The sequence below is a fragment of the Trichomonas vaginalis genome, chromosome I, assembly GCF_026262505.1.
Source record: "Trichomonas vaginalis G3 chromosome I, whole genome shotgun sequence".
Classification (NCBI taxonomy): domain Eukaryota; phylum Parabasalia; order Trichomonadida; family Trichomonadidae; genus Trichomonas; species Trichomonas vaginalis.
The window spans coordinates 16,369,270-16,394,348 of record NC_067203.1 but is presented as its reverse complement, the minus strand read 5'-3'; the positions used below and the strand labels follow the sequence as shown (position 1 = coordinate 16,394,348).

At 30.5% G+C, this 25,079-nt stretch overlaps 14 protein-coding genes and 1 non-coding gene across 15 annotated transcripts, besides 1 other annotated feature; 7 read left to right on the top strand and 8 right to left on the bottom strand.

Moving 5' to 3' along the window:
• Positions 1-772: 772 nt before the first annotated feature.
• TVAGG3_0996630 (RNA polymerase II transcription regulator recruiting protein) lies at positions 773-1,275 on the top strand (the record flags this gene model as incomplete). Its single annotated transcript, XM_051254261.1, has 1 exon — positions 777-1,268. One exon carries the CDS (start codon positions 777-779, stop codon positions 1,266-1,268), a length of 492 nt encoding a protein of 163 aa, XP_051079835.1.
• An 825-nt stretch (positions 1,276-2,100) lies between these two features.
• On the top strand, positions 2,101-3,617 carry TVAGG3_0996620 (P-loop containing nucleoside triphosphate hydrolases family; the record flags this gene model as incomplete). Its single annotated transcript, XM_001580077.2, has 1 exon — positions 2,112-3,509. One exon carries the CDS (start codon positions 2,112-2,114, stop codon positions 3,507-3,509), a length of 1,398 nt encoding a protein of 465 aa, XP_001580127.1.
• An 85-nt stretch (positions 3,618-3,702) lies between these two features.
• TVAGG3_0996610 (uncharacterized protein) lies at positions 3,703-4,939 on the bottom strand (the record flags this gene model as incomplete). Its single annotated transcript, XM_001580076.2, has 1 exon — positions 3,851-4,939. The coding sequence occupies one exon, from the start codon at positions 4,937-4,939 to the stop codon at positions 3,851-3,853; it is 1,089 nt and encodes a 362-aa protein (XP_001580126.2).
• Positions 4,940-5,383: 444 nt separating this feature from the next.
• On the bottom strand, positions 5,384-5,739 carry TVAGG3_0996600 (transcription by RNA polymerase I; the record flags this gene model as incomplete). Its single annotated transcript, XM_001580075.1, has 1 exon — positions 5,429-5,734. The coding sequence occupies one exon, from the start codon at positions 5,732-5,734 to the stop codon at positions 5,429-5,431; it is 306 nt and encodes a 101-aa protein (XP_001580125.1).
• A 400-nt stretch (positions 5,740-6,139) lies between these two features.
• On the bottom strand, positions 6,140-8,138 carry TVAGG3_0996590 (ATP-binding cassette sub-family B family; the record flags this gene model as incomplete). The annotated part of the gene is made up of 1 exon (XM_001580074.1): positions 6,169-8,007. One exon carries the CDS (start codon positions 8,005-8,007, stop codon positions 6,169-6,171), a length of 1,839 nt encoding a protein of 612 aa, XP_001580124.1.
• Positions 8,139-8,360: 222 nt separating this feature from the next.
• On the top strand, positions 8,361-10,225 carry TVAGG3_0996580 (ABC transporter B family; the record flags this gene model as incomplete). The annotated part of the gene is made up of 1 exon (XM_001580073.1): positions 8,435-10,225. One exon carries the CDS (start codon positions 8,435-8,437, stop codon positions 10,223-10,225), a length of 1,791 nt encoding a protein of 596 aa, XP_001580123.1.
• A 208-nt stretch (positions 10,226-10,433) lies between these two features.
• On the bottom strand, positions 10,434-10,505 carry TVAGG3_0996570. The gene has a single exon. It is a non-coding gene; the product is annotated as a tRNA-Asp (tRNA).
• Positions 10,506-10,632: 127 nt separating this feature from the next.
• Positions 10,633-11,403, bottom strand: TVAGG3_0996560 (uncharacterized protein; the record flags this gene model as incomplete). The annotated part of the gene is made up of 1 exon (XM_001580072.1): positions 10,857-11,327. The coding sequence occupies one exon, from the start codon at positions 11,325-11,327 to the stop codon at positions 10,857-10,859; it is 471 nt and encodes a 156-aa protein (XP_001580122.1).
• Positions 11,404-11,836: 433 nt separating this feature from the next.
• Positions 11,837-12,374, top strand: TVAGG3_0996550 (assembly of large subunit precursor of preribosome; the record flags this gene model as incomplete). The annotated part of the gene is made up of 1 exon (XM_001580071.2): positions 11,845-12,186. One exon carries the CDS (start codon positions 11,845-11,847, stop codon positions 12,184-12,186), a length of 342 nt encoding a protein of 113 aa, XP_001580121.1.
• A 113-nt stretch (positions 12,375-12,487) lies between these two features.
• On the bottom strand, positions 12,488-13,085 carry TVAGG3_0996540 (structural constituent of ribosome; the record flags this gene model as incomplete). Its single annotated transcript, XM_001580070.2, has 1 exon — positions 12,511-13,080. One exon carries the CDS (start codon positions 13,078-13,080, stop codon positions 12,511-12,513), a length of 570 nt encoding a protein of 189 aa, XP_001580120.1.
• An 810-nt stretch (positions 13,086-13,895) lies between these two features.
• TVAGG3_0996530 (phospholipase C/P1 nuclease family) lies at positions 13,896-14,872 on the top strand (the record flags this gene model as incomplete). The annotated part of the gene is made up of 1 exon (XM_001580069.1): positions 13,900-14,871. One exon carries the CDS (start codon positions 13,900-13,902, stop codon positions 14,869-14,871), a length of 972 nt encoding a protein of 323 aa, XP_001580119.1.
• Positions 14,873-14,967: 95 nt separating this feature from the next.
• Positions 14,968-15,453, bottom strand: TVAGG3_0996520 (small ubiquitin-related modifier; the record flags this gene model as incomplete). Its single annotated transcript, XM_001580068.2, has 1 exon — positions 15,142-15,444. One exon carries the CDS (start codon positions 15,442-15,444, stop codon positions 15,142-15,144), a length of 303 nt encoding a protein of 100 aa, XP_001580118.1.
• A 1,026-nt stretch (positions 15,454-16,479) lies between these two features.
• On the bottom strand, positions 16,480-17,310 carry TVAGG3_0996510 (RNA polymerase II transcription regulator recruiting protein; the record flags this gene model as incomplete). The annotated part of the gene is made up of 1 exon (XM_001580067.1): positions 16,480-17,310. The coding sequence occupies one exon, from the start codon at positions 17,308-17,310 to the stop codon at positions 16,480-16,482; it is 831 nt and encodes a 276-aa protein (XP_001580117.1).
• Positions 17,311-17,423: 113 nt separating this feature from the next.
• Positions 17,424-19,012: a mobile genetic element.
• A 3,263-nt stretch (positions 19,013-22,275) lies between these two features.
• Positions 22,276-23,702, top strand: TVAGG3_0996490 (tubby protein, chain A domain-containing protein; the record flags this gene model as incomplete). Its single annotated transcript, XM_001580066.1, has 1 exon — positions 22,276-23,574. One exon carries the CDS (start codon positions 22,276-22,278, stop codon positions 23,572-23,574), a length of 1,299 nt encoding a protein of 432 aa, XP_001580116.1.
• Positions 23,703-23,802: 100 nt separating this feature from the next.
• Positions 23,803-24,511, top strand: TVAGG3_0996480 (regulation of translation involved in cellular response to UV; the record flags this gene model as incomplete). The annotated part of the gene is made up of 1 exon (XM_001580065.2): positions 24,006-24,422. One exon carries the CDS (start codon positions 24,006-24,008, stop codon positions 24,420-24,422), a length of 417 nt encoding a protein of 138 aa, XP_001580115.1.
• Between the last annotated feature and the right edge of the window lie 568 nt (positions 24,512-25,079).

Genomic DNA, 25,079 nt, shown 5'->3' with positions numbered 1-25,079 from the left:
CTACAAGTTAAATTTATGCTACGGAGTTATTTTTCCGACGTTATATCGAATGTTAATTGTCTCAGAAATAACGTTTAACTATATTACATCAAGATTTTTATTTGTTAAAAAGTGATTAAATAATCATTTCAAAATTTAAAAAGATTCTCAAATTTAATGTATTATTATAGCGATCAATAGCCTATGTTATAATAATTGTGAAATAATTAAAATATCTCTCTCAATTTTTATCAAAAAGAATTTCTTGCATTGTTGATACAATACATATGATCTATAATATTTTGCCAAAATTTTAAAAATTTACTGCGCTGTCTCAAAAGTAAACTAATTTCTTATGGATATTAGTTAAAACAAATTATATAGAGCATCATGTGTTCACTCATAATAACCAGAAAAAATAAGATGCTAACAAATATTCTCGCTTCAATTATTCAATTATAACTTTTCAATAAGATATTCACGGATCTATAAAATTCTTTTGTATAATACATGTTTATAAGATAATTGATCCATCTATTTGAACAAAAAAAATTTATAATGTTCTCTTTTTTGATAAATTAATCAGTACAAATTCTTCCTCTAATTTTTCCGGAGTCTTTCAATCAATTGAATAGAAAATTCAACGTGCATTAGAAGTAATTGGTATTCAAAATTTGACTTGAGATGGCGGTTTCTCACAAAATTATGTTATGCCCCTATCAATTCGAATGTCCCATACAATTTTTCATTATAATATCTTAATCCTACCAGATACATCTCAAATCATGTCTCGCTCAATGGCTCACTGCTACGTACCTAAGATCAAATTTACTCCTCAAGAAGATCAGATACTGACTAACCTCGTTCAAAAATATGGACCTGGTGATTGGGACAGAATTTCTAGGGATATGAAGAATAGAACACCACGTCAATGTCGTGAAAGATGGATTAATTATATATCTCCAGAGTTATCCAACGATCCTTGGACTCAGGAAGAAGATCAACTTTTGGATGAATTATATTCTGAATATGGATCAAGATGGCATAAAATTGCAGAGTTTTTCCCTAATAGATCTGGAAATTGCGTTCGCAATAGATACAAGCTTCGTCAACGACGTGCTCAGAGACAAGCTGCAAAAGAAATCATAAAGCAGCCAAAACGTGCAAAACCTATATCACAGCCTCAACCTATGTCATCCATCATATCGATTAAGAGCAATGATGATTTTTCTGAAATTTTCAACATCGACAAAATACCATTCGAAGAGTTCTTCAACTCAACTTTTTGATTTATTATATATACCTATAGAGAATACATTTTTATTTATTTTAAAACTTGTTTTGATACTTCTCTTTTGTTTCAAATTGAATTGTTTTTTGCAACTTTCTTCTATTTGTTTTTATCTTTAATTTCATTTCATTATAATAAATGTCAACTTTATTTTCTCTTCTGAAATAAAACACACTTGAAAGATCGTAATTCTATGCGAATATTAATTGTTTAAGGTTTTCGGAATGTGATATCAACTGTATTATTATAAAATTGATTTGATAGCATTACCATTCATATATGTTGCGTTGATTATTTTAATTTGAAATAATATAATGTTCTTATGTGCACTATAATCACTTGGCATATCTATGCTTTCATGTTGATAATGCATTTTTGATGTATTCATATTATTCTCTGGATATTTTTTTTATCTTTATGTTTTAATGCTATTTTTTTGCGCAACTTTTATCGAACTTATAGCTATTGTTGCAATATTGCCTAATTCAATTGCATTATTCAGAAAATAGCATAGTATCAAATCTTTTATAAATATTCTTTAAGGGATCAAACTGATATCAAATAAAAATAACAAACTACTTTGTTGCAGTTTATATTTTATACATAAGCTTATGATTTATAGACTTTGAGAATTTTCAAAATAAATTTTCTTATTTGATTTGTAATAATTCATTCAAGAATCCTAAGCCACCAGGCATTCCTTTGATGTGGCGATTCATATTATAAAGATATCCGTTTTATGATACTTCAAGCAGGAAAAAAAAATCCAAAGACCTGTAAACGTGACATAGATAAATTTTATTGTTGTCACTTTTTTCAATATTTATCTAATTTATTTTGGATGACCGAAAAAGAATCAAATCATCCAGACACAGAACTTGAAGAAGGAAAGATAGAACAAGAAGAATCAAAAACTAATGCTCATGAAACTTTAAAGGAAACAGAAGCTCAACTTGAATCCGCTTTCAAAGAAGCGGCGGATGAAAAGAGCGCTACTCCAAGTAAATGGGAGCAATGGAAGCCATATCTTCTCAAGTTTAGAGAGCCCAAAGTCATATATACTATTACATTTATCTACATACTTCTATTTTTAATCATTCTTTTATGGAAATTAATAGCATTTAGAAGGAGCAAAGTCGAATACGAAACACCAATTGGTTATATTTGGAATATGAAATTCAAAAATGAAATTATTAAGTATATTAACCAAAGACGCCATGATCAATTCGTCATTGTTCATGGCCCCAAGGGTTACGGAAAAACTCGCGGAATTAGAGTTCTCTCTTCTGAATTGATAAGTGAAGGTCGAACACCTTTCATTTTTGATTTCCAGAAGATCAGTAAAACAGCAACAAAGAAAGATGCACGCAAGGTTCTCCAATCACAGCTTCTTATGAACCTCATGAAAATTGATGGACGAACAATCGATATTCCAATGGCTAAAGCCGTTCAACTCCTTACCCCATTGACTGTTCTCAAGGAAACAGTTCCAAAGACAATCCATTTCCAATTCAAAGACCAAAATCTCCAGAAAATCGCTTCACTTTTACTACAGATTGCTTATGGATTTGAGAGGAATCCAGCAACAACTATGAACAACTTGTTTGAAGCAATTGATGCCCTTGCCGCTCTTAGACCTGTCATATTTATCGTTTCTCCAGAAATTTTATTGAATAACAACCACAAAGAAATATCAGACCTCTATACTTCGATTCTACAGAACCTCCGTTCCTTCGCTGAGGCCTATAAATCCACTCCAACTGTTACAGAAATTTCAGATCAGACATTAGTTCCAGAGATCTTAACAATACCATCCTGCAGAGCACTATACCTTGGCGAGCTTCAATTTGAGGAGGTTGAATCTCTCTCAAATGATAAATACTTCAATTTAAACGATGTCAAGAAGATTTACAACAAATTTGGAGGATACGGTGGCGCATTTGCTACTATTCGTGATAACAGACGCGATGGAATACCAATACAAAGTACAATCGATGAAATTGATTTCAGCGATAAAGAATGGCTTTCAACTGTTGTTTATTCTTCTAAAAATGTCAAGAAGACTGTTGCTTACCTCAAGGATGTTGCGTCTGTTAAGAAAGATGTTTTGTATAACCCAGAAAATGAAGAATGTTTTTACCTCGTCAAATCTGGAATTATCTCCATATTAGAGGATAACAAGCGCCTTACTTTCCAGTCTAAATCACTCAAGGCTTTATTTGATTCATCTTCATTCTAATTGAATTTTTTTTTTTTATTTTAATATCATTATGAATAAAATGAGTTTATTAATAAATTTATTTTTTCTTTAGACACTAATTGACCTAGATGTTTAGCTATTAATCCGATTAATAATAAAATTTAATTTTAAATATATTTAATATTCATGATTTCCCATTCCATTTATTATTTAAAGCTCATGATGATAAATGTTATGAACTAAATGTTCGGTTCTCTTGATTATTAAATTTTCATTTAATTGGATAAGGTTCTGAATGGTCTCATGATAAAAATAAATTTATTATGCATAAGAACAATTTATAGTAAAGATATAACAATAAAACAAACAATTAAAATTAATCAAATTTTTGAGTGAGCCTGAAAACCAAGATTTTCCATTGCCTTTGCCTTTTGTCGCTTAAGACTTTGGATTTCATCTTGTTTAGAAGCTTTGATTTCATCATATTGATGAGATAATTTTTCGAATTTGTCTTTCAAATCAGAGACAATTTGATCCTGAACAACAATTTCTTTCTTTAAATCATCATTTTCTGTACGGAGTTTTTCGAGGAATTTATTCCAAACTTGTCTGTGTTTTTCGAGAGATTTTTGATTAGCTTTCTTTGCATTGCTTATTTCAAGATTATATCTTTCAATTGGTATATATGTTCCTTGGGCTTGAATTGCAAGGCTTTGTTTTTGGTATTCGAGGAAAATTGATTGTAATTGTGATCTTAACTCAGTTCTTTGATCATATAACTCTGAATTTTGGTTTTGAAGATCTTCTGCTGTTAAATTGTATTGATCAAGCTCATCTCTCAGTTGCTCAAGTTTAGAATTCAGGACTTCTGTTTGTTTCTTCGATGAGGCTAATTTCTCATTGGTTTCTCTCTCCAATTGAGACATATATTCTTGTAATTTTTTAATTTGCTGATAATGAGGTAAAGCTCGCATTTCTTGATTCAATTTTTTGACTTCGGCTTCTAAATTGTCGCAAATCACTTGTTTCTTAGTAATTTGTTCATCAAGCTTGGCTTTTTCTTCCTTTAGTTTGTTGATTTTTTCTGATAATTGATTATTTTCATCTTCAATTGATTTTGGACTTGATGCATTATTCAATTCTTGCATTTTAAGAATATTTGCGTTCAATTCGTTCAATTTATCTTGTTGTTCTTGTAACTTTTTCTGATTTTCTTTTTCGAGATTATCTATCATTTGGTTTTTTTGGTCCAATTCAGCTCGGAGCTTTTTAACTAATGATTCTTGCTCGGATTCTTGTAGTTTTTTGATCTTCTCATCGAAATTTGGTATATTATCATATAAATCTAGCTTAACAGTATTATTATTTTTAGTTTCAGGTATATCTTCTGTCTGAACACTTGGAGATGGATGCCATGCTACAGGAGAATTACTTGGCTTGGAACGTTTCCGTTTAAAAAATGTCGTCATCAAAAAAATAAATAAACTAAACATAGCTCTAAAAGTAAATAATTATGTTTAAAACTGTCCGAATAGCATATATTTTCCCTGAAATATCCTCAAAATTTTATTCATTTCCAAAATAAAATTAATTCTAATGATATGAGCAATACAAATGAATATTTATCTCGCAATTGGCCGAATTGATGAATGTGAGTAGTTTATGCTATGATATAATGAAATTTAATTTTTTATTTTCAATGTGAAATTTGTATGTGTAATATGTTGGAGAACTATTTTATGAAAGGGATAGTGTTAATTAACTTATTACACAATCAGAGATAAAAAAAATTATTTTCTTATTTCACTAGTTTAAGTATTCTATGGTTAAAATCTTAAAATAATGTGTAAATTAATATATTATTTGTCATTCTTATCACTATAGATAAGAAAGATATAAAATAATTTTAACAGTAATACTTTTTTATAAAAATCTTTATGAATATCTCTAGAAAGTAATTATTTTTGGAAAGCACTCCAAGCATTATCGAATTCTGTTTCTGTGTTGTTGCACCATTGTTTAAAATCGCTGATACCACTAAGAACTATGTCAGTAATTTTTTCATCATCATCTGCCTGTACTCTAAGTGCTACTTTTGTCTCAGCTGGGTGAGGAACTGTGTAACCGCAAAAGTTTACCTTTGGATTCTGAAGAATTGTCTGTCTAAGAGCATTACCCATTGTGTATGTTTCACCTGTGAAAAGCATTGAGCCTGATGAAGGCTTTTCATCATCATATGTAATAACTAGTTCAAGAGGCTGCATTTTTAAAAATCTTGGTTGTCACTTTTTTAGAGTACAAAAATCTTCATGAGAACAATTTATGTTCTGATATTGAATCTATTTGTTCCTTATATATAAACAATTCGATCCATATACTAGAAATCGAACAATATTGATTTTTTGATTCTCATATTTCACATGACTCAGCAACTCCGGATTTTTGCAGTATTTTAAAATAGTAATTCCTATTTCAGTTGGTTTGAATCATATAATTTTATACATTTCGCATTCAAAATTTAGATTTCAAGATATTGAAAACATCTGCTTGAAAAACATCCATTTTGCATGTATACAAAATGTGTTTATAAGTTTTTGACTTTGTTCATATCTTAATACTCAAACATATGTAATATCAAATGAAAAATCAAATTATCTTTTATAATGTTTCTTTCTTTAATATAATAAATTCAAACGTTTCATAACTGTCTGTATACAAGTTTATAATAGAATCCTTGTTGTTCAAGCAACTCATCATTTGTGCCACTTTCAATGATTTCTCCGTCCGAGAATACATAGATAATATCAGCATTCTTGATCGTTGATAATCTATGAGCAATAATTATAGATGTCTTCTCTTTCAGAATATTATTCAAAGATTCTTGTATTTTCTTTTCTGATTTAACATCATGTGCAGATGTTGCTTCATCAAAAATAAAAACTTTTGGATCTTTGATTAATGCTCTGGCAATTGCCAATCTTTGCTTCTGGCCGCCTGAAAGAAGAACTCCTTTATCTCCAACAAATGTTTCATACTTTTGCTCAAGTTTTGTGTTAATGAATTTCGAAATGTTTGCAAGTTCACAAGCATTTTCAAGCTGTTCTTCTGAGACAGCTTTAGTTGTTCCGTAAGTAACATTATCTCTGATTGTCTTTGCAAAAAGAGTTGCCTCTTGTGGAACGATTCCCAAATTTTGATGTATCCATCTAGGATTGATTTCTTTAATATTTTTACCATCAATTAGAATCTCTCCTTCTGTTGGTTCATAATATCTTTCAAGTAACTGAATACATGTAGATTTTCCAGAGCCTGATTTTCCTACTAAAGCACATGTTTTTCCTTTAGGAATCTTGAAAGAAACATTCTTAAGAACCATATCTTGTCTTGATGGATATCTAAAACTGACATTCTTAAACTCGATTTCTCCATTGAATGTATCAGGAGTTTCGCCATCTTCATAAGGAACTGATGATTGATATCCCAATAATTTGATGTATCTTGAAATTGAATTTATTGCTTTGACAGAACTCTGCATTGAACCTTGAACTGTAATCAATGCCAAAACACCACAATAAATGAAACCCCAAGTAGCAAATAAATCACCAACTGTGAAACCATATGATCCATCAGCTTTCTTCGAATCATCAATAATATGTGTGCCGTAGAAGAAAACAACAAGTACAATGCTTTGAACGAATGTCATAATTATGAAAAACATCATTTGACCTAAGAAATTCGCTTTCTTTTCAAGTTTGGAAGCAAAAGTTTGTAACTGATAGAAATTACCTGTTTCGCTTTGTTCACGGTTGAAACTTCTTACAGTTCTAATGTAAGATATTCTTTCTTCGGCAAATGTCATAACTTTTGAGATTGCCATGAATTGCATTCCACCTGTTTTCATCAAGCAAGGTGTGATGAAACTAACACATATCATTGACACAGGAATTATTGAAATGCCAACAAGTGCAAGTTTCCAACTGTAAACAAATGCAAAGATGATGCCTGTTAAAAATTGAGCGATATTTTGGAATAGAACTGCTTTTGATGAAACTGAGTTTCTGATCTCTTCTGCATCTTCATTAAAGACAGTTAATAAACTTCCTATTGAGTTTGAATCAAAGAAACAAGCATCAGATTTCATCATTTTCTTAAATAACTTTCTTTTTAAGGAACTTGTAACTTCGATAGAATGAAGCTCCCAAAAGTATTTGTCAGCAAATTTTGTGATTGCATACAATGCAAAGGTTCCTATCATCCAATATATTTGATGCATAACTTTATTCATCTTTGATTCTCCATTGACTTCATACTCAGAAAGAGCTGTTATGATATTTCCATAGAAGTAGAAAGTCAAGATTGTACAAACACCAATGTAAATTGATGGAATAATTGCAACAATTCCTAGGTAATTTCCATAAATTTCCTTAGTTAACATTTGTTTAGCTATCTTCATTTCTTCCTTCTGCTTCTCTTCTGGGGAGACCTCTCTCGGGCTTTCCTTTATCTCTTGAGTTCCAGCTGATTGTTCTTCCGTCATTCAAAATAATGAAAAAAAATCACTTTCAATGGCTTCTGAATTTGTTTTCAGAAATTTAAAGCATTGAAGGGAAAAGGTGGAAATGCGGCTCACAATTTTGAATATGTTTTAATTTAAAAAGCCCCTAATATCGGAGATACAAAGAAAGCAAAGCATTTTTTATTTTGGACTAAATGTTCTTGCCATTTATAAAATTGGATTGAAATTTCATACCTTTTATTGAATAATTATAATATTTCATAAATAGTACGCATTATCCTTCGATTTCATTTCTTTTTTCCGTTTAGAAATTAAAATCAATAATTAGCCAGAACATTCATTACAATTTTTTATTCTTGTATTTTAGTATTTAACATCAGAGTAATATCTTTCCTCAAAAGGTACGAAATTGAATATGATCATTGAAATTTCAGAATCATTTTTCACAATGTCTTCTGATAAAAGTTCACGGGTCACAAGTGAAGAAAACATAGAGAAGACTACAACAACAGGGTTTGAGATGTTCGAGTGCTTGAAGTTATTCAGAAACAAAGCAATTCTGTTCCTAGTTTATTTCATATCATTAGGAAATGGAGCACTTCCTATCTTCAACATGATGATTCTTGGTGATGTAACATCATCAGCAAGCACAGATCCAACTAAAACTGCAACTAAGTTAATGACTCCTCTTTTATTAAAATTAACTTATATTTCAATTGCCCAGGCAGTTATTCTCTTGATAACAATTATGTGCAAGTCCTATATCATACCAACATTCACTGTTGATATAAGACAAGCAATGTTCAACTCTATTATGACACAACCAATTGATTTCTTTGATAAGACTTCTTCAGGTGTATTGATGGGAAGATTTTCTGAAGATATCACAATCATAAGAGATGTTTACATTGAAAAGAACTGTGCTATGCTCCAAGGAATGACGATGTCACTAATAGCAATAATAATGGGATTCATTAGGCTTCCTTATGTGTCGTTATCATATTTCGTAGCAATTCCACTTCTTGTCGCATCATATATCCTCAGTGAAAAATATATTGACAAGTTGTGGAAGAATCATAATATTCAATCAACGTCAATTGCTTCAAAAACAGAAGAAGTGATCTCACAATATAGAACAGTAAAAGCATTTGATTGCGAGAAGAAAGAATGTGATGATTACAATGATCTTCTAGATAATGTTGATGATATTTATCGCAAAACAGCAATTGCACAAGGTTTGAAAGAAGCTTTCTCTAGTATTATTGCAAATGGTTTAACTGTTTTTGTTGTGTACTTTATTGCATACTTAATGATGGTCAAAAAAAATACAAAGGTCAAATCAGGAGACTCATTATCAATGATGATGTATATTATGTTGGGAACAATGGGTTTTTCACAAATTTTATCAGCATCTGATAGTTATAAAAAGGCAAATATGGCTGCCTTAAAGATTTTAAACATAATTAATCGAAAAGTTGAAAATGATTCGGAAAATCAAACAGAAATTGGAAAAATCGAGGGAAAAATAGAGTTTCAAAATGTGAGCTTCAAATATTCCACAAGAGACGAATATGCAATTCGCAACCTAACATTTGAAATTAAACCAGGTGAGACAGTTGCCCTAGTAGGTGAATCTGGATGCGGAAAAACTACTACTCTGTCACTATTACAAAGGTTTTATGACGTCAGCGAGGGCAAAATACTAATTGATGGAAAAGATATTTCCAATTTTTCAGCCTCCTCTCTCAGATCCCAAATATCATGTGTACCCCAATCACCTGTCCTGTTTTCTATGTCAATTTTAGACAATGTCAAGTATGGCAAGCCGGAATCTTCTTTCGATGAAGTTAAAACAGCTGCAGAAATAGGAAATGCTCATAACTTTATTTGTCAGATGGAAAATCAGTATGATCAAGAAGTCCAACAGATATCATTGTCTGGAGGCCAAAAGCAAAGAATTTGCATTTCTCGTGCTGTTCTTTGTAATGCGCCAATTCTTCTTTTAGATGAAGCAACTGCTTCTTTAGATGCAGAATCAGAGCAACTTGTTCAGGAATCACTTGAAAAGGTTCGCAAAGGAAAAACTGCTATCATTGTTGCGCATCGATTATCAACAGTGAAAAATGCAGACAGAATCCTTGTATTTGACAATGGAACAATTGTTGAGACAGGAACACATGAAGAGCTTCTTGAAAAAGGAGGAATCTACTCCAATCTTGTTAAATTCCAACTTCAATAAGACTATAAATAATTGATTATATTAATATAAATGAATGATTTGACTTTTTAGTAGAAAAAATGTTTGAAGATTCAATTGTAACAAAAAAAATAACAATAACCCAAAAAATTGAATATTTTTAGTTAATTTAACATGGTCATCTAAATCTGACTGATTCCCTCATCCAAGCTTTCCCCAAAAATGAAAGAAAAAATAAAATTGAAAAAAGCTCGGTCACCGGGAATCGAACCCGGATCAAAAGAACGACAATCTTACATGATAACCATTACACTATGACCGATTTACATTTAATAGATTTTAGATATGTTTAACATAAATATAATTATAATAATTACTTCAAAAATGATAGCCCAGGATTCTGCTCTATTGATCTAAAGTCCTAATAGATAATATAACTCAGGCATAAACGAAAATAAAAAACAATTTATTCTAAAAAATTTAAAATAAAATCCCTAATTGGTTATTCTTTCATTTTTTGAGATGAATTGTATATTGTGATGAATGGTATTGAAATAAATTTGTAAATAAAAAAATAAATTTGTTAAAGGAACCGAATTCTTAGGAATTGAACCAACTGATTGTTCTATGAGTGATGTTAAAGTAAATATGCAAAACAAAAAAAAATATATAATTAATGTTTTTTGGATGCCATAGTGCATAAATAAGTAGCTAAATCTCTAGGATTTGATATCCTTAACGCTGATAAGGCTGCCCATCTAGATACTTTTTCTCCTTGGATATGGAAAGAAGCAACGGATTCTTGTGCATTTGGAGATAATGAAATACCCTCTATGGCAATATTATGTTTCCTAAATGAAAATTGATCATACTGTTCTTTATAATCAGAGAATAAATCTGTTAATTGTTTTTCTTTTGTATTAAATATCTGACTGTTATTTTGTGTAGGTTCTGTTTGAGTTTCTTGATCCTTTAATTCGTGATCTTCTGAATAAAAATAACGAATAACAGAATTTGAATGCACGATGAGACTTTCTGCTGAAGCCCAGCGATAAGAGTTGTCCTTACACTGTATTCTATAATACAAAGATCCATCGATAATTTTGTGTGATGTTATTCGTGAAAATGCTTCTTTTTCAGACATTTTTGACACTTTTTATCATTGTAAAATCTCAAATTGCGCGATTTCGATATTTGGAATCGTTCCAAAGATATTTCTTCAATTGTATTGCTTTCTAAGTTGTTGCCACTTCCTTTGGTAATGTGATTTTAAATTGAATATATGATGTTATAGCGCTTTAAAATTGATATGTTAACATTTTGAGTTAATCATTAAGAATATAATTCCATATCATATATAATGCATATAAATCATCTCCTAAGTGCTTAATCAACTTCTTATTAAATTTCAAATTCTCAGCTTAATTTCATTCGATATTGAGTTAATGTTGGTGTTAATTTAAGTTATTTATAAAGTTTCTCTCCATTAATTAAAGTTAATATGCTAAATTTTTCATTGCCAGAATTAATATTTAGAAATTCGACAAAAATTGCAAGATATCCGTGTTTAAAACATTTTAAGTAAATGGAATATTAACACAACATTTCGAATAATGGATAAGGGCAAGAACGATAAAAGCGGTTTGGCTCGACCTTTTCGAATGAGTACAAAGACAGAGATCTGCGGTTTCTCCGGACACATCTTCCACGCTGGCCACGGCCGTGTTCACATCCGTGAAGATAAGCACCTTATGGCCTTCGAGTCCCGCAAGGCTTTCCGCATGTGGGAACGCAAGCGTAACCCACGTAAGATCGCCTGGACAGAGCACTACCGCCACGACCACAAGAAGTCTGTCGCTGATACAGCTGCTACAGAGAAGCGCGCCCAACGCAAGAAGGCCACACGCACATACGCTGGTGTTGCTATGGAAGGTAACCAGCACCAGATGGTTCAGATCGTTAAGAAGCGCGTAGCTCGTAAGCCAGTTGCTAAGAAGAACTAAATTTCTTCTCTAGATTAAAAAAGATTGGTTATACTTAGCTTTAGCAATATCAAATCAAACTTCTTTTTTTTTATTAGAACTTTTTCGAGTATTACTTTTTATGTCCATTTAGAAAGTCAACTCCTTTTGTCTACAGTTTTAAAAAGATATCAGATGGTCCGATATATCTTCTAAAATCATTTTAATTAAATGATCGGAAACTCATTATTATGCATAGGAAAGCAGAAATAGATATGCTTTTATTCACAAAAATATGTGAAAAAGAAGATATATTGATTTGTATTTAAAAGTGTAATTTAAATAAATATAAAGCATATCATTTATTTATTTCTTGTGCTTAGCAGCAGCCTTCTCCTTCTTAGCTTCACGGAAAGCCTTGAGCTTATCTGTCTTCTCCTTGAAGAGATCCTTCTTTGCCTCCTCAGCCTTGATAACACGGAACTTGATTTCGTTCTGGGCCTTTGGAAGAGCGAAGAGGGCAGCATCGTTAACTTGCTCAACATTCTCACCCTTCTTGACCTTAAGGAGGCGAGCCTTGTAAGCAACGAGGCGCTCAACATTCTGCTTAACCATAGCATCCTTGGAGTGGGCACGGCGAGTATCGACAGCAATGCCTTGGAATCTGGCAAGAGCTGGATCGAAGCCAGCAGCAACGAGCTCCTTTGGAGAGAAGCCACGGCCTAAGCGTGTCTTCATGTTGTAGCGAACTGTTGGGCAGCGAACGATTGGGCGGAGTGGGCCTTCGATTGGCCGTGGGGCGATCTTCTTAGCACGAAGATTACGAGCGTTACGACGGCGCTGAGCACGAGCTGGGTCATCAAAATATGTCTTTACGCGATGATACCAGTATTTGCGGAGGTGGTCGTTTGGAATCTGGTTATTCTTGGCAACCATTCGAAAGGTCGACCAGTACGATTATTTTTGCTTCAAATATAAAAAATCATCACAAAAATGAATATTTGATATTTAAAACAAATGTATATGGGATAATAATGACAAAATAAAATTTATTGAGTGATTTGAGGCAGGAAATTAAAATCATAAATTTTAGTTGTCGATTATTGATGAATACTAGTAATCAGAATGGCATCGTATGAGATATGAAAATGTATGGTTCTATGTTCAATAAATGATTTGTTAGAGATCGATTTCTTGTTTCAAATAATCTTGAATTATATGGAATTTTGCTGATTATTATAATTTAATTTGTTCTGTATCTAGTTTGGACATTCTTTCTTTCGATAAATTCGCTCTTAAGAATGAAATATTTAAATAAATTTCGAATGTTGAATGAATTGTGGCTCGAATCAACTCATCTATCCCCTCATATTCCTCTGTTCCATCCTTCAGATTCCAAAAAAATTTTGATTTTCAAAATCTGATGTCACTCTCCTAGAAGTTGAAAATGAAATTCTGAATTTTAGAATATTTTTGGAAAAAATACAAAAAATGAAGATTGAAAAGCTTCTAAAACCATAAAGATAAATTTTGATCTAAAATCAAATGGACAATATTATATTAAAATTAATACAATATCAATATTATTCATTTATCCATCATTTTATTCATATTTCAAATCATTAATTTTGATTTCTTTAATGAGCCAAGATATTCTTCTATCTTCACTCTAAATCACTTTAAAATCTTATTTCCCACATAATCCTAAGACTTAGGTTATCACAATCAAGTGACCCTCTACGATAATAAATTTTGATGCTCTCTTTATTCCTTCCAGTTGGATTGTGCTGGTCTGAAAAATTACTTTCAACAGTCTCTCAGATTGTCCTTGATAAGATGGGCAAAGCGTATACAGCGAATCTTTCAAGTGTCTTCCTTGCAGCTGGTGATACAGATCTTGTTTCTCACCCAGCAAAAGTTGGAGCTTGGATGAGTTACGTCGAGAGACCACCATTCAATTTTAAGGGCTTCAACCACTGGCATTTCACTCGCCAGCCTTATGTTCCAAAAGAATTTGGACAAATTCCAAGCCAAATTGATAATGACAATCTTATTTCAAACGTTATGGAAATGTCAGACGATATTTACAAAGGTAGTACAAAAAGATCTTGGCCATTAGCCTTTTCAATGAAAATTTTGTTCGCTGGTGTTTGCGATATTCACACACCACTTCATGTTTCTGAATACTTTTCATCAGAATTTCCAAATGGCGATCAAAACGGGCGTTTGTATGAAGTTGTTTACAAAGGACAAAAAACTAACTTGTTTGATGTCTACGAAACAGGCTGCGGTCTTGATGAAAACCTCCAAGTCACATACGACGAATCATTTTGGAATGATGTTAAGGATTTAGCTGACAATTTGTTGGAAGACTTCAAATTTGTTAGCAAGAAATTCTCTCGTACAGAAATTACAGCACAAAACGCAACGACATATCAGTATACAGTTGATAAAATCTATTCATTGGTTAAACCAGGTGGTGAACTTACAACCGAAATGATCAATGAATGTCAATCACATACACGCGATATGATGCGTCTTGCTGCTGAGAGATTAGTATATATCCTTAATGGTAGCACTATTCATGCTCAGAGACTTGAGAAAATACCTTATACAACACCTCTTTCCACATCTGAAATGGTTGCATGGTCATTGATGTTTATCCTTGCTCCATACACTGCTTTCCTTGTTTGGAAGAAACATTGTGCTTCCAATGTTTCAGCCTAATAATAATAAAAATATTCTTATTTTTTAACTTTAGTAATTTCCGATAAAGATTAATTTACCTCTTTTTTACACATTCCCTTCATATATTTTTGATTTTGCTTTGGAAATATGTTTGAAAATTGATTTTGCTTTGGAACATGGGATAATAATTGCTGTTATGTATCAATTATTTTTGTGTTTCAATTGGTGTGGTTTTTCCTTCTATGAGAAAAAATTTTATATTTTATGATTTTTTTTTAAAGCTCAAATTTATTCAATCAAGATGAAAATTTAAAATGCACCAGCTACTTGACGAACGAAGGCATCAATCTTGGCTCCGTCCTTCAAAACTAAAGAATCTGGAGTATCATCATCGTTGATTCTTTCACCTTGGTGGAAGAAACGCATTGAATCTGGATCTACAGACATTCTCTTGCAGTAAGCACTGAATAAACGGCGCATCTTAGCAGTACGTTTGATCTTGAAAAGAACTTCATCACCCTGTGGATCGGTAATTGTGATATTGATTGTGCCGGCGCCATCTTCCTGGCCATCTTCTTTGACCTGGGTATTTTGATTGTCCAAATTATCCATTTAAAATTTACTGTTGTCACATTTTCAAAAGTGACGTTTCTACGGCGATGAAGCCATATTTAGATATCTTTCATAATTTGATACCAGAAGATTGTGAAAAATCAAATCCAAAAGTTACATTAATAAATTTATTAGATTATTTTTTTATCCGAATTTTTACAAAAATTGAATTATTTTGAAAAAACTCACGGATAAATTAATAAAAGAATTATCAATCTTTACTCTACATAATCTCATATATATTTATTATTGACATATAGTAACATTATTAGATCCGCGGTATTTTCTGCTTCTTAGAGCATTTTTTTCCGAATTGTTATTCAAAATGAGAAAGTGAAAGTGCTCTAATAACTAATAAGTAGAACTAGTTACATTACATATTTCCCAATCAGAATGCATCCTTGATTTAACAAATTATTTCAACCAGAATAATAAAATGAAACACTAGTCTTTGGAATTACACAACTCCTGCTAAACAAAATCGGTTTAGTGTGCTCATCCATTTAATGCATGGATTAATGAACTAACAAATTATATTTGGAATATATTTATTTTAGGGTGAGACTTATCGCCACACCTGTTGACATGAAATCAACGACCCTCTTAAGTATATTATGGCAACACAGAAATGCAATAATTATTTTTTTGAATGAAAAACAATACACGTAAATAATTAAAATTTCTTTGAATAGTTATTATATTTTTATAATACTGAAGTGGCATATCATAATTACAAATAAATGAACAAAACTTTCCTTATTTTTGGATTTTGAATATTGAACCACATTATCATCATTTCAGAAGATTCTTTTCTGCCATCTTCAATACCCTATATACAAGACTTGTTTGCTTGCTAGAAATCAATTCTATCATTTGATTTTGAGTAGCGTAATACTTTGATTATATGATCACACAAATTACACATGAGAGTAATAACATATAGATCGAAGGTATTCCCACAGTATTACAAACATATGATTTTTTTCTTTTTCATAACAAAACAATTTAACAAAACAAGAACAAATCAAAATCATATTAGTTATTGAAGAATGATGTTGGATCTGTTTCCATTTCCTTAATTAAGTCTATTAAATGTAGTGAAGACCACATATCCGCCAGTTCAACTGTTGGTTGATTTTTAACGGCAACAACAGGAGGCTCTTTTTTAACTTCTTCCTGCTTAATTGTTGGGCTTGCATTTGCAGTAGCCATTGTTTCGAATGTTGGTAGGTGATAACATTGACTGAAAAATTGGTTTTGATCAATTCCAAGAGCGCGTGGGTATTTTTTGCCAATTATTTGGAACCTATATCTGCATTGGACATCAGTTCTACCAGGAATTTCAGCTGCAACTTTTGTCCATGATCGATCTCCATAATGGTTGACCGCGTTGATTAATTTGATATCCTCGTCAGATGACCACTGACTTTTGTTAATAATTGGATTGAGAGAGCGAAGCCATCTTTGACTGCATTGATTTCTATTTCTTCCATTACCTACAAATTCACATATTTTGGTCCAATCATTGGGGCCATATTTATGCATTGCAGCGATTAATCTTCTGTCTTCATATGAGCTCCAAGACTTTGACTTTTTATGGGGGTTAAATGTATCATCATTATCTGTAACTGAGGTCGGCTGATCAGGAACATCCATAAAATTAATAAGCTTCTCAACAGGAATAAAAGTGCCTATCAGATTTATTGATTGACTTTTCGCTTGTTGAAAATCAATCGTATTCGTAATAAATGAGGAGAGGACATCTTTCATAGGCTGAATCTTATCATAGCTTATACCTTCTAGGATATCATCATAAAAAGCAGGGCTCAATGAACAGTTATTGAGGTTCATACTCTCTGTAAGCATTATTTAAAATAATTGAAAATTTCAGAATTAAAATTGTATAACTCAAAATAAAAATTGATAAGAAATATTCAAATGTAGAAATGAATGGGTACATAGTAATGATTAGTTTATAGAAAGGTACATTCACTAGGCGATAACAGTAAAATGGGATGAAAATAGGATAAATAGCATCCCTATATAGTGCCTAACAATATTTATACGGGCCAAAAAAAATTTGGCTAGAGATTTGGCTAGTTAGAAAATTTAGAAAATTGAGAGGAATTTTTATTTTCGAATTTTTTTTGGAAAGTTAAAATTGTGATTAAAAATCGTTTTCCGGGAGAACTAAGCATCTTATCATATATTTAAATCGATAAAAATATTAAATAATAGTTGAATAGTATAAATACATGAAATTATGGCTGAATATACAGAAAAAATGAACATATTTGACATTTTTGAAAATTCATACATTAGTTGGTGACAGACTCATAAACTATACTTTAGCTAAGATTGATATATGATTTCAACAACACATGGTTAAAATCGTAAAATTTTTTTAGATTTCAAAAAGATATATATGGTAATATAATGGAACAGAGTCAGCAAATAGCATGTAAAATATGTTACAATTAACTTTTTATTATATCCAATAGTAGATATCGAATAGTTTCCAGCTTTATGGTTAAATATTTTCTTATCGAGCTTCTCTTTAACTGTTGTATTAAGGTTGTAAATTTTTGATGCTAGAAACTTTGGAATCTTCTTTGCTGCTGCATTTTTTCTTGAGAGTTCTTGCAATTTCGAATAGATCTGCACATTGTATGAAATAGGGGCTTTAAAATATCTTGAAAACAGAATAGGACTGCTTTTCCAAAGGAATGCTTACTTGTAAATCAGAGAGTTTCAAAATTGAGTACAAGATTATCATCATAACTTTTGATTTTGCTGCGAAAAAGGAAGACAATGTATTAACAAATCATTTACTGTTGTTCATCAAAAGAAGAAAACTTTGATAACAACTAATGATGATAAAATCAAGCTATCTTTTAATATTTTAAATTGATAAGACATTCAAAATATTTGAATGGTTTAAAATATTTTCTTTTAATTTCAATAATATATTATCATGATTATATAATCAAATTTAAATTTTTATTCAAAAAGGCAATATTTCAAACTTTTAATTTCAAAAATCTTAATTCGGCAATAAATGTATTTAATTGTAGCAAATTTAATGATTCTTCGTCATGCTTAGCAATTTGGAGCTCATAAATTAATGATTTCTTCAAGTAAAATTCTGCATTATTTCAAAAATCAATAATTCTCTAGTAACTTTTCTTCAAACCCTAACCATTATAATATATGTAAAATAGAAAATAATTGCAAAGAAAGATAGCCGAATTTACTGGGTAGTTCTTGTGATGCGAAATAATTGGAAATTAACACCTAGTTTTAACAGCATCATTCTCTTTTTGCTCTCATTTAAATGCATTCGCACACTTTAATTTTGAAATATAAGAGTTTTGGAAATTATCAAATTTATCTGCTCAAATACTATAGATCTTCATAAGTGTTAATAGAATTACAAGGCTTACATATAGTGTTTAATATAATGATGCACATCATACTGGGATTTATTCCTTATTCATCTAGTTATTATAAGATTTACAACCCCATGAAAATTTAAAATTTTGTCAAAAATAGTGAATGTACCTTTGTTTATAGCTAAAATGGAACTTTCTTTTAAGTATTGAAAAGTAAATTGAGAAGATTCTCATCTAAAAGAATTTGAAAATAATGCGGATAGTTGATTTTTTAAAAATAAAATAACTGAAAATAGTTTTGATAAACTTATTCAATTTATTGAATTATAACGATGTTGTTGAAAAATTTCATATTTTCCTGATATAGATATGTGCATAGAACAAAATCATACATAAATGTCAATTAAATTGAGAGTGCTTATTTCAATGATGATCAAATATTCAATTCGTTTTTTTTTAAATAGGTTTGAAATTATTTTTTATATGGAAATCTTGATTTTCATAATGGTAATCTGTTATAGAATGTTTTTCCCAAACTTGTAATCCTTCCATTTAATTTGAATTGATTTTCAATTTTCAGATGTGAATGCATTCCTAAATTCAATTTGAATTTTGACCAAACACTTAATAATCTTCTTTAATTCCTTATCTTGAATCTTTTGATCACTTTCTTAATAGTTACTCTCTCAAATTTTCTCTATACTTCCCTAACGTAGTTTTCTCAAATTTGGTCTCAAAAAATATCCGTTCAAATATATTATATTCGTTTTATACAAATAGATATTAATGATTCGAAAGAATATTGAAATTTTACTTTAAAAGTTTTTTATGTCATATCATTTGGAATAGCAAGTAATTCAATCATATAAAATTCAATCTTTATTCCTTAGATTAATTCCGCTTAAACATTAAAAGCAAGAAAACCGAATATTATTTCTTCTGAATTTCTGAGAATGCCTTATATAAATTTATCTCATAGATAAGATAAATACTTTGATGTACACTCCTTTAAATAATTGATCTATGATATTTTAATATTAACATCTCCCGTAAATAATTTTGCTTAAATGAGAAATTATCTGATTTAATTTAATGTGATATATTCCATTCTATATGATACATTTAAATGCATTACATTTATAATTATTAATTGATTATTTATTTAATTAATAATTATTTCGTCTATTTTTTGTTTTGATTTAATTAAATGCTTTTTAATAGTCGTAAAATGACTAAGATAAGTATTTTATCTTACCATCTACATTAAAAAGGTATCCTTCTTGCTCTATCTGAAATAAAGAACAAAAGCTAGAATTTTTCCGGTTTATTTGAATTTTTGAATTGACCTATATATTTGAATTACAACTTTTTAAATGCGTTATTAAAATTATCTTTGACATTGTTAATTATGTTTCATATTCAAATTCTAGGCTCACCTTCGTAAAAACGCTCTCAAATTCATGAATGTTTAATTAATGACCCCGATTCTAAAAATTCTAATCATCTCATCTCATATCATATAATTGCCTCAACTAAATTTTGAATTGTTTATTAAATCTATAAAGATTCTTAGTATCATTCAAAAAGTCATTTCCCACAAATTTTTATCATTCGAAAGACAAGGTATTATTAAAATTCATATTATAAAACGAATATAAAAGTAAAATTCAAGATAAAAACATGTCTTTTTAACCCATTATGTTAGTTTCAAGCACGAATTTGTGTTTTTACTGCCATTGAGCTACCAATAGCGTATTTCACGTTGTCAGGAACTTTCATGGGCTTGATTTTATCCAGAAAATTTGAAAGGCAATTTTTATTTTTCTGAGACATTCATTTTATATCTTTCAATTGAATTTTTCGAGTCTTTAGTTGAGTACCTCATCAAATTATCGGCATTATTAGCTCGCTACTATACCCAATGTATTTCTAACAATATCGTAAATATCCAAATTTTCTGTTTGGATGAATAATTCTCCATCAAAAAGCTACATCAGAGGGAATTAATCATCCATCAAATAATTTATTTAATTTTGTTGATAATAATTGAATTTTGAGAAGTCATTATTTTAAAATAACGATTAATTTCATGCAATGAAGCCATAAACTAATTATTTTTCATTTGAAATTCAGACCAGTAACATTGCGAGTTCTCATTCCTACTTTTTCCCAACAAATTAAAGAATTATAAAAATATCAAAAATATCCTTTATTTTATTCAAATTTCCAAACTAGAACAACTGCATTTTAAACTTTTTACATTGATATTTCAGATATCAAATCAATTGGTATTATTTATCATTTATTTTAAATTATGTAATCAATTATTTATTGTTTAGCAAGGTATAATCAAATTTATTCATAAACTTATCATTATTTTTGGCTATTTCATAAAATAAAAATTATCGATAGTTGTTAAGTTCATTCATATAAATATCTATAAAACTAATAATTACTCGAAAATCAGAACTATAACTTTTATAAAATGTTACATTTTTAAAACAATATATTGTTACAAAAATTTAAATTATTATTAATTTTCTTTTTTCTCTCAATCTTATTATGTCTCAACATTAAAATTTGGATTAGCCGACAATTTATATTATGGGAATTTTAATTTCAAAGATAACTCATTCTTAAGTTGTGTAAGATTTTGATAAGCATGGATTTAGATAATTAAGGATTGGCGCTTATTAAGAATAAATTTTCTTATTTTTTATTTTCGAATTTTTAATTTAACCTGATTAAATAACAAAAAACTTACTTGAGTTTTAACTATTGACTGCATTCTTGATGATTGTGTATCATGGTTATCGGATATATAATTAAAACAGCAGCTCAAGGAACTATTATTTCATCAACAGCCATTAAAACTGCTGTTCATTTATGAATTTCGAAATATGATGTTCTTTGATATTATAAAAACTATGGAACGCCACTAAAAGCCCAAATAATTTTTGTACTGAAAAACCACCCAAAATCAAAAGAAGGATTGATCTCTAAGCGAAACTTGTTAAAGCGTATACTAATTAATGGGAAAAATGCCAATGATAATTTGATGTTTTTCATTAGCTGATTTATCTTGAATAATTGCTTTTCATTTAATAATATACACTAAATCCGGACTATTAATGCGATTTATTGTTATATATAAAATTGAATTCTGATTTTTCCTCCTAATCTAAAATTTATGGTACAAATAGATATAAAACAAGAATTGTAATATGATTTATAATTAGTGATCTTCGAAAATGAAGTTTGCATTAATTTTTTTTAGAAAAAATGGATGATTTCGAGACATGGAATAAGGATTCTAAAAGAGTTGAAAATGTGCAGTTTAGATCATGCACTTTAACTTCATAATCGATCATGTAATGATTTTGAGCATTGCCACTTTTCAAATATATTTTTTATAAAGAACGTTTTTTTTAAATTTTGAATGAAGAATACAATCACGACCGTACCTTACTTGAGCGACGAAAACGCCCAATTCCGCATGGACTTTGTATTCTTCGATACAGCGCTCTCAACTTCTGAAATTAAGCCTCTTCATTTGAGTCTTCCAGGAAAACAAAATCTTAAGAAGACTTTGAATCCTCGCCAAACAATGTCTCGATCAGATAAAGTCGATAACAACAAAGCATCACCAAATCAGACTCTAAGAAACGGAAATCACTCTCCAAGACCAACTGCAACTGAGCGTCAACAAGAGCCAGTCTTTGTAAATCAAGTAACACCTAATCAACCACAAGAATCGCAACCTCAGCCAAATCAAATGAATACATTCAAGATGAAAAGAACACTTCAAAATACACTTTTACAAAGAACTCATTCGAGAAATTCACAGAACATGGAGCAACAGGATTCTCCAGATAGGCAACAGCAACCACAACAGAGCTCTAAATATCCAAGACCTCAAGATTCACCACCTCATTCTCCAAATAGAGAACAGCAACAACAGAGACAAGTACAACAACCAGTACCTCGAAGATCACCAGTTCCAGAGCCAGCTGCTAGACAGGCTAACCCAATGGCAGAACTTGGCTTGGATTTCTCGTTAACAGGATTATATTTACTTCCTTGCTTGACAAGTCAGACCATCAATATGATATTCAATGTCGAAGAACCACAACCAAACGTTACAAGATACTCTCTCCGTATGCCACAAGACGTAGATACAGAAATTCGTCTTAGATGTGACGTCAGTGGCAAATCGAGAACTTCTAAAATCGAATTATACTACAACGATGTTGTTGTTGGCGAATTTAAGTACAACTCTAATAATAAATGCTTCTCTGTTGGATTAACCGCTTTAACTCCAGCTATGGAAGCTTGTGCGGTTCTTTTCAACCCTTCATTCTCAAGTTCATCTGCTCCTAGAATATTTGACTTCGTTATTCCTGCTTTGAAGAAGATTGATGGCAGAAATCAAATGTTCCGTGTCCCTTATCAAGAACCGTCAACATTGATCCAATACGTATCAAAGATGGCCAAAGAATCCATCAGACTTAAGACAAGAATCCCTTCAAACGAAGGAAACGAATATGATTCAACATTTAAAGGCAAATTCCTCCTCAATGCTCCAACTAACTTCATATTATACCATGAATCTAATCAAAAGCGTGATATTTGTACATTTTCCATGGTTACTGAGAATTCTTATAATTTGGCCGTCAGTTATCCTCTTTCTCCTATTCAAGCATTCTTAGCTGCAGTTGCTGCTTCGATTCCACTTTAAATATTGTATTTCATGTTTTTGATATAACTTTTTTTTTACAAATTTTTATCATTTTGAATACAAAAAGCTTTTAAAAGGCTTAGCATCATGACACAACATTATACTATTGGATGTTTTGGTCATGACAATAGAAAATTTACATTCATTATCTATTTAGGCTAATAGCTTCATTTTCATCCTGCAGTTCAACGTTACTGAAAGAGTTTTGGAGAAATATATATACAAGAACTTTATTTTACTTATAATCTTTCATATCAAATTTAATAAAATGCATTCTGTATTAAATTCAAAAGAGAAATAAACATATAGGTAGTTGTGTGATTCAATAACAGAAGATAGAGATAATTAAAAAAAAATTCAATATATAAACGTGACATTATAAAAAAGTGACTTTTGGTCGTGGCCGTACCAAAAAGTGTCATTTCAGAAAAATGGTAAAAACAAATCCATTCGTATCCAGTCAAGCACGCAAGGTGAGGAAGTCATACTTCAACGCTAAAAAGGACGCCAAGCACGTAGCCATGTCAGCTCCTCTTTCCAAGGAGTTGCAAGAGGCGAACGGCATCAAGCGCCTTCCAATTCGTCGTGATGATGAAGTCATGATTTTCTCAGGACGTATGCAGAATCGCACAGGAAAGGTTACAGCTGTTAAACTTTCCGAGATGCGCATTTATGTTGATACGTTCACAACAGAGAAGATAAACGGACAAGCCGTTTCCTTCCCTGTTCATCCATCTAACGTTGTAATCACGAAACTGAAGATGGATAAGGCTCGTAAAAACCTTATCGAGCTTCGTCGACTAGGCCGCGACCAAATCCTTGCAAAACTTGGCCACAAGAAGCAATAAATCATTCCAGAGTGTTAGGTTCCCTTATAGACATTCGTATTTATATTATTATTTTATTAATAACAATTTTATTTAAATTTTTAATCGATAACATTTTTTATGTCCAATATTATATTGACTATCAACATGATTTAGAGTTTTCGCAATAATTTTTATCATTTTTAAATTATTTTTGATAATAATGGTTAAAATGATGATTAACATGCCAAACTCCATATCACGTGATAAGTCCTTGTATTTTGCTACTTTTGAATTTAATAATTTAGAGTAATAATTTTATATCTGCAATATTTTTTTTTGAAATTTGATATTTGAGTTAATTTACAAAATTGTTTAAGGTTTCCTATAAATATCAATCAATATTATTGGAATTTTTCAATATAGATTCTCGATGTTTTTTTTTTTGAATGTATATATTCAGCTAACACTTATGAAAGGCGTTTTGGAATTTGAAAAATCACTTTAGACCCTTCTGGGCATAAAGAAAACATTTGATGTTATCAAGTTTTTGAAATTGCGTGTTGTTTATGCAAAAAAGTATTTAATTTTCCTTATATGGGCGTATTTATCGCTTTCTATTACCCTCCCAATTCATAATTGATGTCCAACTAAATTATTGTTTTCTACAATAATTCATATTCAACATTTTGTTTTTGT